This window comes from Gossypium raimondii, chromosome 8 (genome assembly GCF_025698545.1).
Source record: "Gossypium raimondii isolate GPD5lz chromosome 8, ASM2569854v1, whole genome shotgun sequence".
In the NCBI taxonomy this organism is placed as follows: Eukaryota; Viridiplantae; Streptophyta; class Magnoliopsida; order Malvales; family Malvaceae; genus Gossypium; species Gossypium raimondii.
Window position 1 is genome coordinate 35,320,148 of NC_068572.1, and position 15,307 is coordinate 35,335,454.

Sequence of the window (15,307 nt, forward strand, 5' to 3'; positions counted from 1 at the left end):
ATATGTAGAGAAACATGTGACTTTCAAATTTTCAGAACTACATTCATCAATCTCTCAAAAGTTTTTAATATGAATAATCACACTTTCATCTCTTACTCAATAAAATAACCACAAAAGCATCTTATTCCATTCCAAGATTCATAAAAAGTATCCAAAATTCATAACCAGTTTTAGTATAATTCATTATTCACATATCAATTCTGATGTCCATTTCTTCTTTTCATTTTCCTTATTAATGTGACTCAAACTCAAACGTATACGCGACTTCAACCAACACACCAAATTTGGCACCCAATGCTTGACAGATAAATCCGTAATAATGAATTGTGCTCTGTGTTGGCTGATAATACTGACAATAAATGTGCCCAGCATTGGTCGGTAAAACCGACAATAATGAGCCCAACACTGGTCGGTAAAATCGTCAAATGGGGTGCCTAGCACACCCAGACACGTAGTTGTAAAACCTTCGTTATTCTATGGCATGCCAATTTATACAAAACCAACGTCTCAATTCCATTTCAAAACTAATTTCGCATACAATACACACTATTTTTACAACTACTCAATTTAATTATTTGTTATCGAAAATCATTCAATCTCATTGTTTCGATTCAAATTTTAGTATTTCACCATGTTATTTAAAAAGATTATCTCACCTTATATACTTGCCAAAATAATGTAATATGTATATAAAAGAAACAAATAAAATAGTTCGGTTATAGAAACACAAACCGTAAATTCTGAGCTATTCATCGCCGACCTTGTATTTTCCTTTCTTTCTTGAGGACTCCGGGTTGACGTTAGCTACGGATTAAAATAAATAAATAAAATTAAAAATACACATTATACCAAAATTTACTCCAAGCCTAATTTAACTCCCTGTTTCACATTTTTACCCCAATATATTTCAAAATTTTTGAGATTTAGTCTCTATTGCACAAAATTAACAACTAACATTACAATTTAGCCCTATTTCGCTTCTAACCAAAAAATCCATCAAATTGGTCCCCAAAAGTTTAACTATTCAACAATGATAGCATCTTAAATCTTTAACAATACCAAAAAATAGGACATGGGTTAGCTAGCTTATAGTATTGGGATTCCAAAAACATAAAAATTACAAGAAAAAACTAAATTGCACTAACCAATTTAAGCTCAAAACTTTTTAAGTCCTAAGGTCACGCGCTTCTCCCTTTTCTTCCTTATTTTGAATGTTTGCATATGGAAAGAAAACAAATGTTTTTTTTACCAAGCACAACCTTTTAACTTTCTTTTCTTTTATTATATTATATATATTTTTACTTTTAATTAACTACGTTATATATATAATAACATATCTATATATGCTAACCGACCACACATAATGAAGTTTAGTGGTTAATTGTCATTTTAGCCCTTTTTTTAAAATTTCAAACTATAATCTTTTTGTAAATTGCACTTTTACTACTTATGAAATTTAGTCCGTGTACTTAAATTAAGCACTAAATATATGAAATTACCTAACCAAACTTTTTGACCCCATCAGCTTCCTGGTCGTTACATACCATATCCTTACTAAAAGGAAAAGCATATCAGTGGTGGGAAACTATGATTAGTATTACTCCTGAGCACCTGGTTTACTGGGAATTTTTCTTGGAGAAATTTCGTGAGAAGTATATTAACCCCACGTTTGTCAAAGATGAAGAAAGACTTCTTTTACCTGAAGCAAGGTAGGATGTCCATATTAGAATATGAACGAGAATTCTTATGGCTTAGTATATTAACCCCATCGTTCAAGTCGGCTGTGTCTATGGCCAGTAATGGAGTTTTTCAGATGGGGACAGGTGATTGTAAATTTTGTGAGAGAAATCATACAGGAGATTTTAGCAGGAAACTAGGAGCTTGTTTTGTATGTGGGTCTAGAAATCATAAGGTTGGGGACTGCCCAACTAAGTCTGTGTTTACCACGGAACAATCTACCCAAAGCTTACTAGAGCACCAGCGTGAAAGTAGATCAGAAGGGGTGGTTAGAAATAACTTGGTGCAAGGATCACATAGGAAAGATTTTGGAAGGATCACTTCCGGCGCCTCAACAAGAGCTTACGTAATGAAAGCCAAGGAAGATGCAGATCTACTAGAGGTCATCATTGGTAATTTTTCTTTTTCTTTTTTGGTAATGTTATATACATGCATTAATTAACTCTGGATCTACACAGTATTACATATGTACTAAAGTTGTAGAAGGCCTAAACCTTAAAATAGAATATTTTCAAACCAATATATTTATCACGAACTCTTTAGGTCAAAGCATAGTTGTAAATAGGTTCATTATCAATATTGGGGAAATTATGTAAAAAATGTAAAAAGTACTAAATTGCATAAACTGAATTATTTTTACTGTCTAAATTAATAAATTTAATGAAATTATTAATTTTGATCAAGAACGAGTGAAAAATCGAGAAGAAAGGAAAATTACCAAATAGCCCTTGTACTTTGACACTTCTGTAATTTAACCAAGTAAGTTCGTATGAACTGTAATCATTATAATGTTAATTAAATTGAATGTTTAATGTGTTTTTCTAATATAAATAAATTAATATATATGTTATTATGTAATTTATCATGTCATGAAACGATGTAAATCCAACAATGCCACGACGATTACCAAGCCCCGTTTGAACCTTAGGAATCCATAGGATACAAACGACATGTCATTAGGGTTTTCATGTTTCGAGTGCTGGTTTTGAATGCCCTACTGATGGCTGAGGTCCTACATTTGTTACAAATACTCCACAGCTCGTGTGAGTAGTATCGTGCAGCGTACATTCTGGTCCACAACTCGTGTGAGTGGGCCCATTTCACAGCTCGTGTGAGCAATGATGTAAAGGAAAGGAGAGGTAACGATTATATGTTTAGCACATTTCGTGTGAGCTATCCCGCGTATCCGATGGTATTCTAAACGAATTATATTAATGTGAAATGGCTTATCTATATTAAATTCATTTGGATTGTGTTTGAATATGCTAACATGTGTTGTTGATGATGCTTAGGCTTGTGCCAAGCTATTGGTTGGATTGTATTATGTTGGATTTTAAAAGTTATGCATTGAAATGGTATGTGTCCAAATAGAAATATGCTTATGTTCATGAAAGGGTGGTAAGAATCAAGGTATGTATTTCTAACGAAATGGTTTATCATGTGGTTGATGTTTATGCTTACGTCTTATGTTATGCAAATGAAACAGGTAAGAAAAGGTAATGAAATTGTAAGTTCAGAATTGAGATGTAATATGATGAAAAATGAATTGATGAGTTGAATGATGTACTTATATGTGAGAAACTTGTGTATGCTATGAATGAATTTACCTAGTTCATGAAAAAATGTACTAATTAGTGAATTGATGTTGTTATTTAAGTTTATGCTAGGTAAATGAAATGGAAAGCAAGTAAATGGAATGGTAAGAAAGTAAATGGATTGGTTCGTAGTATTATGAAAAGGTTAATGATTGAGTAGTATGTTTTATAAATCCTATTATGTTAGGAATGAAAAGTATATGTGATATTAATGAACTTACTCATTTATGAGTTGATGGTTTTAAAGTTTGGTAAACTTTGTGGAATTGGTATAGCTTTATAATTACCCTATAAATTTCATTATTGAAATGTAATGTTATGTTTAAAGTTTATACGAGATTACTAAGCATTCATTGCTTACGTATTTATTTTCCTTTACTTTTCATATTATTGGAAGCTCGATCGATTTGGAAGCTAGTCAGAGATCTATCACACTATCCAGAGATTATATCGGTAAATTTTGATGTTATAGTCAAGGTTATAATGGCATGTATAGGTGGACTTATGTTTAAAGGTTAGTTGATGGTTATGGTATGTAAGTGTTTATTTGAGTTGTGCTACTTTTGGTACTTTGGTACCTTAATGGTTGATGTTATTATGGCTAAGTTGATGCATATTTTGAATGAATAATTTGGTATGTGATGGTGTAGTTTTAATATGGTCAAGTTGAAGCATGGTTTTACGACCAAAGTGGTAAGTGTTGGTATGTTTGCAATGTGGTCAATTGTGGTATGCTTTGATGTGGAAATTGAGTTAAATGTGTTTGGTTGGAATAAGACCAATTAGACATAAGTTTAAGTATATTTGATTGTTTGTGTTTGAGGTTCCTATATGGCATATTGGTTGGTTGGTTAAATGACTTATTGAATTGGTCTTATTATGCATGTTTTAGGTATGTTTTAAGGTATTGATTATATGTTCAAGTTGTTTGTAGGTTCATGCTTGACTGGGTGAAAGAAATGGCTTGAATTTTAGCCAATTTCTTGTCCACATGGCCTAAGACATGGGCATGTGTCTTAGTCGTGTGTGACACACAGCCATGCGACATGTCTGTGTGTCCCCTTTAGGTTTTAAAGGTTGCTTTTTGAAAGTTACACGGCCTAGCACATGACATAGCACACGGACGTGTGAAGCAATTTCGAAGGTTACACAGCCTGGCCCACAGGCGTATGGCTTGGTTGTGGACCCAAGTCAGAGAGTTACACGGGCACAAACACGGGCTGGTTCATGGTTGTGTGTCCCTATTTTGAATGTTACATGGCCTGAGACACAAGCATTTGTCTCAGCCGTGTGAGTCACATAGTCGTGTAACCCCTGCTGTGTGAATTTTTCTAACTTTTTACTCAATGTTTTAAATGTTTCCGATTTAGTCCCGAGTCATTTCTAAAGTGTTTCTAAGGCCTCGAAGGTTCGAAAAATAGACAATATGCATATGTATGAATGAATTATACTATGGTTAATGAAATGTTTGGAAATGAATGTTTAAATTTATGTTTTTATTGTAATGCTCTGTAACCCTATTGATGACGGATACGGGTTAAGGGTGTTACACAACGCCATGGTTGATTGTCGAACTAGAAGTGTACATTTGGCAAGTACGAAATGAAAGGAAATATTACTAGCAAGAAGGTTGGGATTAGAGAATAAGATTATTTTTGTTGTATCCACCAAGAAACTTATTGCCCAAAGCGCAGTTTTGTATCCACCAAGAAACTGATTGCCCAAAGCGCAGTTGCCTATATGGTGTACATAATGAGCACGCCAGAGTTAAAGGATGAAATTTGTCAAGTGCCTGCAATAAATGAATTTCCAGATGTATTTCTAGAGGAACCATTTGGCATGCTGGTGGATAGGGAAATAGAGTTTTCTATAGAAGTGGAACCAAGAACAACCTTTATTTTATGTCCACTTTATAGAATGGCACCAGTAGAACTCAGAGAGTTAAAGGAACAACTGCAAGATCTATTAAGAAAGGGCTCTATTTGACCAAGTGTATCACCATGGGGTGCACCAATTTTGTTTGTCCAAAAGAATGATGGGTCAGTGCGTTTATGCATATATCATCAGCGGTTGAACAAGGCCACCATTAAAAATAAAGAAGTGCAATTTCTAGGACATGTAATTTCGGTAGGCGGAATCAAAGTAGATCTCGCCAAGGTAAAGGTAGATCTAGAATGGAATCTGTCCAAGAGTATTAGGAAAGTTCATAGTTTTCTGAGACTAGAGAGATACTAGAGGCAGTTTTTAAAGGGTTTCTCAATAATAGCTTTTCCATTTACCAAACTGCTTAAGAAGAAAGAACAATTTGAATGGAGTGATGACTGCTAACGAAGTTTCGAGAAGTTAAAAACAATGTTGATTGAGGCACTTGTGTTGGCACAAACGGAGCCTAGGAGCAAGTTTACGATATACACTAATGCATCACTCAATAGGTTAGGGCACATCCTTATGCAAAAGGGAAAAGTAATAGCATACGTGTTGTACTAGTTAAAACCTCATGAGAAAAACTACCCCACGCATGACCTTGAGTTGGCAGTAGTTTTGGCATTGAAACTGTAGAGACATTATCTGTAAAAGGAGAAGTGTCGCATTTTCTCTGTTTATAAAAGTCTAAAGTACTTAATGAATCAAAGAGACTTGAATCTGTGCCAAAGAAGATGGCTCAAACTATTGAAGGACTACAACTTAGTTATTGAATACCATCCTAGAAAAGCGAATGTCTTGAAGATGCCTTGAGCAGAAAGACTGTAACAACCTTGTTATCCTTTTGAGATAAATTGACTATGGTTGGAGATGGCGTCTTACTAGCGGAGTTAGTAGTGAAGCTGACTCATCTTTTCCAAATTTTGAAAGAACAGTTAGAAGATACTCTGTGCGCCCGTCTTAAGTAAAAGACAATGGCTGGTGAAACAATGAACCTTAGTGTTGGCAAGGGTGGCAACCTTAGATATAGGAACAGAAAGGTGGCACCAGTCAAAAGAAAGTTCAAGGAAGAAATTATAAGACAGGCTCACCAAGAGCCATTTGCACTTCATTCAGGTAGTATTAAGATGTACTAAGATCTGAGGAATTTTTATTGGTCGCCAAGCATGAAGAGGAGATTTATAATATGTTTCAAGTTGTCTAACTTGTTAGAAGGTTAAGGCAGAACATTAAGTTCCTTAGTAAACTGCATCCCCTAAAAATTTTCAAATGGAAATGGGTAGAGTCGCTATGGATTTTGTTTCAGGATTTGCCCCTTAGTCCGTCCAAAAAGGATTCTACATTGGTGATAGTGGATCGACTCAACAAGACAGCACACTTTCTACTACTAAACACCACCTATTCTTTTGAAATATTGACGGAGTTATACATTGCCGAGATAGTGTGCTTATATGGAATTCCCTCGTCCATAGTATCCGATCGGGACCTAAGATTTAATAAAGTTTTTGGGGATAATTGTATGATTCTTTGGGGACAAAGTTGAAGTTTCGCATCACATTCCATCCCCAAACTGACGACTAGTCGAAGAGGGTTATTCAAGTGCTAGAAGATATGTTAAGGAGTTGTGCAATAGCCTTTGGATAAACTGGGAAAAGTATGTTCCCCTAGTTGAATTTATGTATAATAATAGTTATCATGCTAGCTTGAAGATGTCGCCATTTGAACCACTATACGGTAGAAGGTGTAGGATGCCCACGTGTTGGGTAGAACTTAGTGAAAGAAATGTCATGGGACTTGACTTAATTCGTGATATTGATGAAAAGGTGGTGACTATTCGAAATCACCTAAAAGCGGCACAAGATCGATAGAAGGCTTACATATATTTAAAAAGGAAAGAAATTTCTTTTAAAATCGAGGATAAAGTGTTTTTAAAAGTTTCTCCATGGAAAATAATCATTCGATTTGGTTAAAATGAAAAATTAAGCCCAAGGTTCGTAGGACCTTATGAAATCTTGGATAAAGTCAGTCTGGTGGTGTATAGGTTGGCTTTACCCCTAGAGCTATCTAAAATACATAACGTGTTTCATGTGTCAATGTTGCAAAGATATAGATCACAACCGAGTCATGTAGTATAAATCAAAGAATTGGATGTTGAGCCAAACCTACCTTACGAGGAAGAACCCATATAAATCCTGGCTAGAGAAGTCAAAGAATTGAGAAATAAAAAGATTCATTTGATAAAGGTGTTATGGCGAAACCATAGCACCGAGGAGGCCACCTGGGAGAGGGAGAGCCAAATGAAAGATCAATACCCTCACCTATTCACATGTATGAATTTTGGGGACAAAATTCCCTAAGGGAAGAGAGTTATAACATGCCGCCCGTCAGGGTACCTAAAAACACGTATTGTTCATATATGAGAGCGTTATAGCGTGTAATTCAGTAGAATTAAGTATCGAATGATTTTCTAAAGTAAGTAGGACAACCACGCCCTTAGGCTAAGTCTAAGAAAAGATGAGTTTTGGAGGTTGGCGAACTTTCTCGGAGAGGGCACACCACCTCTGCCTTAGAAGATTTTGTCTTAATCTTTTTTTTCTCTTCTTTTTTCTTAAGTTCTTAATTTAGGAGGATCGCTAGCTTACTATAACACTAACCGGATGAAATGGCCAGCTAGTTATAATAATTTGGTTAAGATAGAACAAAACATTTGAAATTGATAGGATGTGCATAAAAGAAGAGAGAGAAGGTCATTAGTCACATATACCAAGGGAATGGTAGTGGGGAAACCAAACTTGCCCACTAAGTTTCCCCTTTCGTGAGTGTTGATATAGAGGGATAATACTTTTTGGTCAAGCTTTGAGTTTTCTATAGGATTTAGCCTCTCACTTCTCAAGATATTTTCTACACTTTTTTGAGAAACTTTAGAACCAGCTAAGGGTTGAGCTCGTTGCTACCAGCAAAAATCCATTAACGATCTTGCTTCTGGTAAGTGTCTATGAACCTAAGCTATGTAACAAGGCTATGTTTCTTTAAGAATTTAAGAGTCTATCACCCTAGAACTTGGTAGATAAAGAAAGAAGAGAACTTTTAAATCCTTAAGTTTTCTATTGATAAACTTGTTAATAATATTGAATCTAGTAAGATGATCTAGAACAACTTTTTTTCATTATAGCTCAAGAGAATCTTGAAAGTTACCGAGATTAGGGCAAGAGTCCTACTGTTTGAATTTCTATGTTTCCTGGTGAGTTCCTTCATACCTCTTGAGTATCTCCTTACAAATGTCTGTGTCAAGTAAGTATAAGTTTTATAACATGGGTAAAATTCTATTCTGGGATGTCTGCATGAGAGTATATGACATATATTGCATGTTTAGCCAATGCCCTTCCTGTTTTGGAAATGAACCATATGGTCATAAATGAGTGGGAATGTTGATTCCTAGGCGATGCCTTCAACAGGGGTTACTATTGAATTGGCAGATCACGTTATATGAATTATGGTTACGCAGCCACTGGTAGGGAAAGTGACCATGCGAACTAAGAAGGCGGGGCATAACCAATGTTTGAAAAGAGAGACTTTCTATAATGGATAAGGTTGGCTAACATGAAGAAGATTTGAGTACATGATGTATGGGTAAAAGTGGGACGTTGAGTTCGACGAGTGGTCCGACTCCGTCATTGTGGCGAACTATATGTTCCAATCAATCTTACGAGTTGTATTTACCTTCTGAATTGTTGTCGTCTGAGTCCGCAATTATGGCGAACTATGTGTTCCAATCAATTTTACAAGTTGTATTCACTGTCCGAATTATTGTTGTCCAGTCTGGGAACTCACTAAGTTCTATGAACTTACCCCAATTATTTTCCCTCTTCATGACCCTCGAGGAATAGGATCAGGACTTCGCCAGAGAAGTGTTTTATTATGAAGCCCTTATATGTTTGGATTAAGCATGACAATTAGAGGGGAAAATGAAGATTTGATGCCATTTTTTGTTGTAACCTATATTTCGCTGTTACTAGTTTACTTTACTTATTATACTTAAATGTGTAAAATTTATTCGAGTTTGAACGTTTATTTCGTAATTGTTTTTTTTAAAGAACTCTATTTTTTAATCGTGGAAGGATAGGATGCTTATTCCATAAATTACTTTTCCATTAAACAATTAAATTTAAATGATAGAAAATAAAGAAGTTTTTCGATTAGACTGAGCACTCAAAACTTGTGTGACATGCCAACCTAGGGTCCCCTCTCAGGGGTTGGGGCTGGGGCGCCACAATAAGCCCAAGTGATAAGTAAGTTAACGTACTAAGCTTGTTTATGTTCTGTATATGGCATTGGGCGTACTATTTTAATGTGTGTAAATCCTGTAGAAAGGTTCAGATGTACTATTAGTAATGTTAAGTATGATTTCTCTTTGGAACTCACTAAGTTTGTATGAAAAGGTTCAGATGTACTATCAGTAATGTTATGTATGATTTCTCTTTGGAACTCACTAAGTTTGTATAAACTTACTCTATTACCTTGTCCTTCTTAGGCTTGCTGACTAAAGGAAGGCTTTGTTAGAAGGACTATGCCAGAGGGCTGCTACTATTGTAAGTTGACTACTTTGTTTAATATTATACATGACTCGTGGGGTGGGCGCATAAGTGTATTTGGAAATGAATTGTACAAAGAACTTCTGTTTTGATAAGACACAGTTTTTATGAGATTTCTATGAAGTATTAATGCTTGGTTTTAAATTAATACATTCTGTTCACCATATGACTTGTATATCATTTTTAAACTGTTGATGTTGGCATCCTACAGGACATGTTTTCACTTTGCTAACAATTATTTTTCTTAATTTTTTCTTACAGTTAAAAATTAGAAGTTTTTAGTTTTATTTTTATCCGTGTTTGAGATGGATATAGTTTTAGTTTTAAGGAATGTTTGAAGTTACGGTGGTGCCATGGAGTTGAGTGAACTACAAATTTCATCTGCCATGTAAGTATGGAGCCATCTCTTGGGAAGCCGGATCTCGTTGCAACTCAAGGTCCCAATTGACTGTGATTATATGGTATTCGATTGAAATGTAACTAGAGCTTCAATTTTACAAAGGTTATGTTGTCAAGGAATGGAGCATAAATGGGGCCGTAGTTGACAGTGGTGTTCCAGGCAAGAAAGCAAGTTTTTCATTAGAAGAGGATGCTTTATAAAACTCAAACATAAATACGAGGAAGAAAAATGCAATGGTGTTTCAATACAATCAAGTAATGCGTCCTATCTATCACCACTGAAGATAGTGGCTTAATTATTATAACCAGGGACAACATTGGGGTGTAACAAGTTATACTAACAAGGTCACCGCCTTTGATGGTGGTGGACAACACGAATAAATTGATTATACTAGAAGGCCCTTTACGTTTTCCTTTCTCACACCTATGTTTGAGTTTTATGAAACATGTCCTTCTAACGAGGAGACTCATTTTTGTGCCTGCATTAGCACCGTCAACTACAGACCTATTTATGCATAATCCCTTGATAGCATAACCTTCGTAAACTTGAAGCCTTAGTTACACTTCAACCCGAGACGATATAATCACCGCCAACTTGGACCTTGAGTTGTAAAGCGATCTCGACTTCTCAGGTGGTGGCTCCATACTCACACAGTAGGTGAAATCTATAAGTTACCGAGCTCCATTACATCACTGTGAACCCAAACACAACTTAAAATTATGACTACATCTCCTTCAAAGTGAGAGAGAAATAAATCTTTAAACCCAAAAATTTCAACACGCAAGAAGAAGAAGAAATTAATTTAGAGGAGAATGAGATATGGTGAGTAGGGGGTGAAGAAAGGGCATTTATTAGGAGATGAGGCAGGGTATAAAGGGGAAAATATTATCCTGGGAATCCTGGGTTGCAAGGATCAAAAGCAATTGAAATGGCCAAAGAGAAAACACTCACTGCAAAGTGCATTTTCATTTGACATGGCAATGAAAACGCTCCCTGCATGGGGCATTTTCCTTTGACAAGTCAAACATGTGGCTTGAAAAGGCATCCTATAGGACGCGTTTTCACTACCATGTCAGATGAAAGTGCCCCACTTAGGGAGCATTTTCTCTCTGAACATTTCAACCACCCTAACATGATTACTTTTGAGCCCTACAACCCGGGATAAACTTGATCGACGAAAATGTAAAAATCATACGTGTCCTTTTTTATCATCCTACTCAATCGAATCGAATGAAAAAAATTGAGTTAATCAAGTTGACGAGTCATACTTTATCATCCTAACTGGACTTGAAATTTTTCTGAATTGAGTCAAGTGAAATGAAATTCTAGTCGAATCGAATCGAATCGAATCGAGTGAAAGTGTTCAAGTTCAATTAGAAAATTAAACATGTCAATTTAAAATCTTATGCTAGTATAACTAATTTTATTTTAGAGCACATAAATTTGAAACCATATATATTTGAAAAAATTTCAAAGAAAAATAAAAAAATACTTTAGTACTATAAACTTGAATCATTAATTTTTTTAACTTTCTTTGTATATATATTTTATAATTTTTTATAATTTTTTTGAAAATTTTATAATTTTGCATATAAAATATGTTATTCGAGTTATTCAATTGTAAAATTCAACTCGAATTGTAAATTTTAAACTCACAACTTGATTGCATACAAATCAAACAAATTTAATAAATTTGTTTCGTACATTGTAAATAAGTGTACATTTCAAATTTAACAGAAAATATATAAAAACATTATAAAACAACGTAATCATGGGCACGACGAATGTGTACCACAACTAGGTAGGCATTAAACATGTTTAGGGTTAGAAGTAAAAATAAATGAAGCAGATTGACCGAAAGGTTGCACGGCAGTTGGGTCTTCTGATGTAGATGGAGCATATGTTGGTCCCACCGCATCTCCATCTCCAAACCTAGGATTGATGGGCCCTTGTCTTGGCCTCCTACAGCGACGTTGCCTACTCCTCTCTAAATCCAATAGTAGATATTGCTTGTCGTTAAGCCTGAACCAACCCATGTAATCCGGAGACGTCACCAACTCCGGTGTGAGAAATGGTTCACACGTTGGTAAGAAATCATACCTACGCTTCTACAACTCGATATACTTTTTGTAGAAGGACATTCAATCTTCTTCGAGTCTCCCTCTCAAGTCGATCTTGGCACTTTGACGTGCCAAATGTTGTGATTGGCTAAAAATTCAATCAGGATGCATTCTTGAATCCTTGGATCCGCATATGTATCTATACAAACTACATTACGAATTTATAATTTTTAGTACGTGCGTAATATTTAATTTTAAGTGCTAGAATACATATTATATAACTTTGAAATGCATAAACTAACATTGTCTTCAGTTTCTTGATCTAGAGTTAGTCAGATATCCTCGAGCTCTGTCAGTATACCATTGTGTCTCGCGAGATTGTTCCACCTATTCAAATAATATGTTATTTAAAAATTACAACAATGAAAAATAAAAATGGTAATGATTTTTTGGAATGAATTTTACCATATGACGAGTGGAGATTCGTAATGGAGTTCCACTCGGGGGCATAAATATGGTAGTCGATACCATGCCCAGGATTGGATAAGGAGCATGCAATCGTTGATTTTGGTTTTATTTAATATCGTGGCTTAACACATTTCTCGGTACAATGTCGCCAGCTTCGCGGATCCTCAACTAAGTCGTTCTGATTCATTCAAGTTGGCTAGTAGTGGTAGCCACCTCAAATGCACTATATTGTGATATTTATTTGGCATTAGTAGACCCCCAGTCAACCTCAAGATGAATGTGCGTGCGAATTGTTTCTATTTTACGTCACTCGTTGAATCCTCGATAGTTTGGAAGTTGTCCTCCAACCATCTCATCTCAATCTAGCTACCCCTAAATTTGTTCAACACCTTCCCTAACAGTTGCTTGCATGTTGCACTCCAATCGGCACTAATAACTGGCCCCGTAATGACATCCCCATCGATCAGTAGACCGAGTTGTAGACTGATGTCCTCGAGTGTAATTGTACACTCGCCACAAGGGTGATAGAGCATATGCGCCTTCGATCTCCATCTCTCGATCAAAGCACTGATGAGTGGGGATACAATTTAGTCCCCTCGAGCATGCGAGCCACGTATAAAAAACATGCATCTCGCAAGTCTCCATAACGACCTTCGGTGCACCTTCGCTTAAGTTGCTTATGTATGTCTCCAAAATTTGATCTTCGGGCTGAGTATACAAATATAAAAAATTAATAATCTAAACAGAATAATAGTTAACTATTCAAATTTAAATAATTTAATAAATTTACTTACCATTTGTAATTGAAAACCGGGGATATGCTTGTCATCCAAATGAAAAAGTTGATTTGTCATTTAAAATTTTATAAGAAAATAATAAAATTGAAGAGAATAGAATTCAAAAGAAAAAGAATTTAGAAAAAAATATTGAGGATTGAAAATTCAAAATTTAAAATTAGAAATTGGAAATTGGAAATTGGAAATTTAAATTTGAATATTGAAAATATAAATTTGGAAATTGTGGAAAGAAGATTGAAGATTGAGAATTTAGAAAGAAAGAAAGAGTATGAGTGTTTTGGGTGAAAAGAAAGAACATTAGAGGGGTTTATATAGGAATTTTTATATGTGTTGAATCTTAGTAATAGTTAGAAAAGTTACTCTTGAAATAATAACGTTAAAGGAAAACATGTCCTACAAGGTGCGTTTTCACTACGACTTCAGTGAAAATGCATCAAGTAAGACGCGTTTTTTGTTCTCCCTCCTAAAAACATATGTGAAAACGCATTTTGTAAGATTTTTTTTTTCTGCAGAAATAGCGTAAATAATAAAATTATAAGATTTCAATCTAATTTAAAAAAAAATTTTCAGCATTTTCATTTAAATTAACCTTACATGAAAATCGAAAAATGGCAGATTGGTAATTTGCACAGAGTCCCATGTCAATCTGATGAAGATGAACGAAAACCTCCAATGTCCACTAATCGGAAAAATCGAAAAAACCCAGCAAACTCCACGCACAACTTTTTTGTTGAGAGACAAACAAGTGAGGATTGAGAACCATCATCATCAACAACAACACCAAAAAGCATGGAACTCATGAGTCTCTGACCAGGTTCGTACCCAACACTAAACGAAAAGTCAAGACGTGCCTTTCATTTTCCCTTTATCCCTTTTTCGTCTTCTTTCTATCATCTTCTCTATTTATCGTTGCATTGCCATCAATCATTGTCTGACAATAATGGGTTTTTCTTTAGCTTTCTTATGATTTCTGGGTTCGTTTGCTCTGGTTAGTGTAGATTTTTTTCATGCGATTCTCTCTGCTTTAGCTCTTCTTTTCAATTGCAGGGTTACTTATTATCTCTCTTGTTCTTCAAAATCTGGGCTCTACTTTGGGACTTTACTTGTTTACGTTATTTTTTTATCATAATTCCCATTGATTATCCTTCTTTCTTTTGTATCGGAAGCTAGTTTCAGTTACTGAATTTTTAGCTTTCAACTTGTTTATTGAACCTGACTTTTTCTTATTGTTAAACCGGGTATCTTCTTTGATCCATTATCAAAAGTGAATTCATGGCACTGCTGCTGTCTTTATCAGTCTCGCTATCCATCACTTTCCTTATCTTAGATCATTAGTTACATAAATGCTCACTTTTTTTCCCCTTTTTTCGTTTACATTTCAAGTATACTGTTTTGGTTGTGGCGGGTGCTGTAGTAGATTGTATAGTTTGTTGGTGTATACAAGGTGAGCTTTTGATTAATCTTACCATCATGGCTGTGATTGATTTGGGTTTGAACACTGATCACTGTGTTTTGATTGTTTTCTTCTGATTTCTGAAAAGTTATTCTGTTTGTGTGAGAGTGGCAACGAGTTGAGTGTAGTCGCTAAATGGAGGAAATGGTCGGGCCAAGGTTGTATAGTTGCTGCAATTGCAGAAACCAAATTGCCCTTCACGATGATGTTATATCCAAGTCCTTTCAGGTAATGAATTAGATAAAAATATTGTCTGCTGTACTCTTTAAAATTAAAGGTTAT

The 15,307-nt window shown here is 35.2% G+C and overlaps 1 protein-coding gene across 4 annotated transcripts in view; it reads left to right on the forward strand.

Moving 5' to 3' along the window:
- Nucleotides 1–14,210: 14,210 nt before the first annotated feature.
- Nucleotides 14,211–15,307, forward strand: part of LOC105791314 (protein yippee-like At4g27745) — a 1,680-nt gene continuing 583 nt past the window's right edge. The window contains exons 1-3 of one of the 4 annotated variants that reach the window (XM_052634128.1): nucleotides 14,211–14,386; nucleotides 14,956–15,016; nucleotides 15,114–15,253. In XM_052634128.1, the coding sequence (XP_052490088.1) occupies nucleotides 15,161–15,253 (93 nt within the window). In that variant the 5' untranslated portion in view covers nucleotides 14,211–14,386; nucleotides 14,956–15,016; nucleotides 15,114–15,160. Of the gene's footprint in view, nucleotides 15,254–15,307 lie in introns of all 4 variants that reach the window. The other 3 variants (XM_012619343.2, XM_012619341.2, XM_052634127.1) reach the window with 3 other exon arrangements.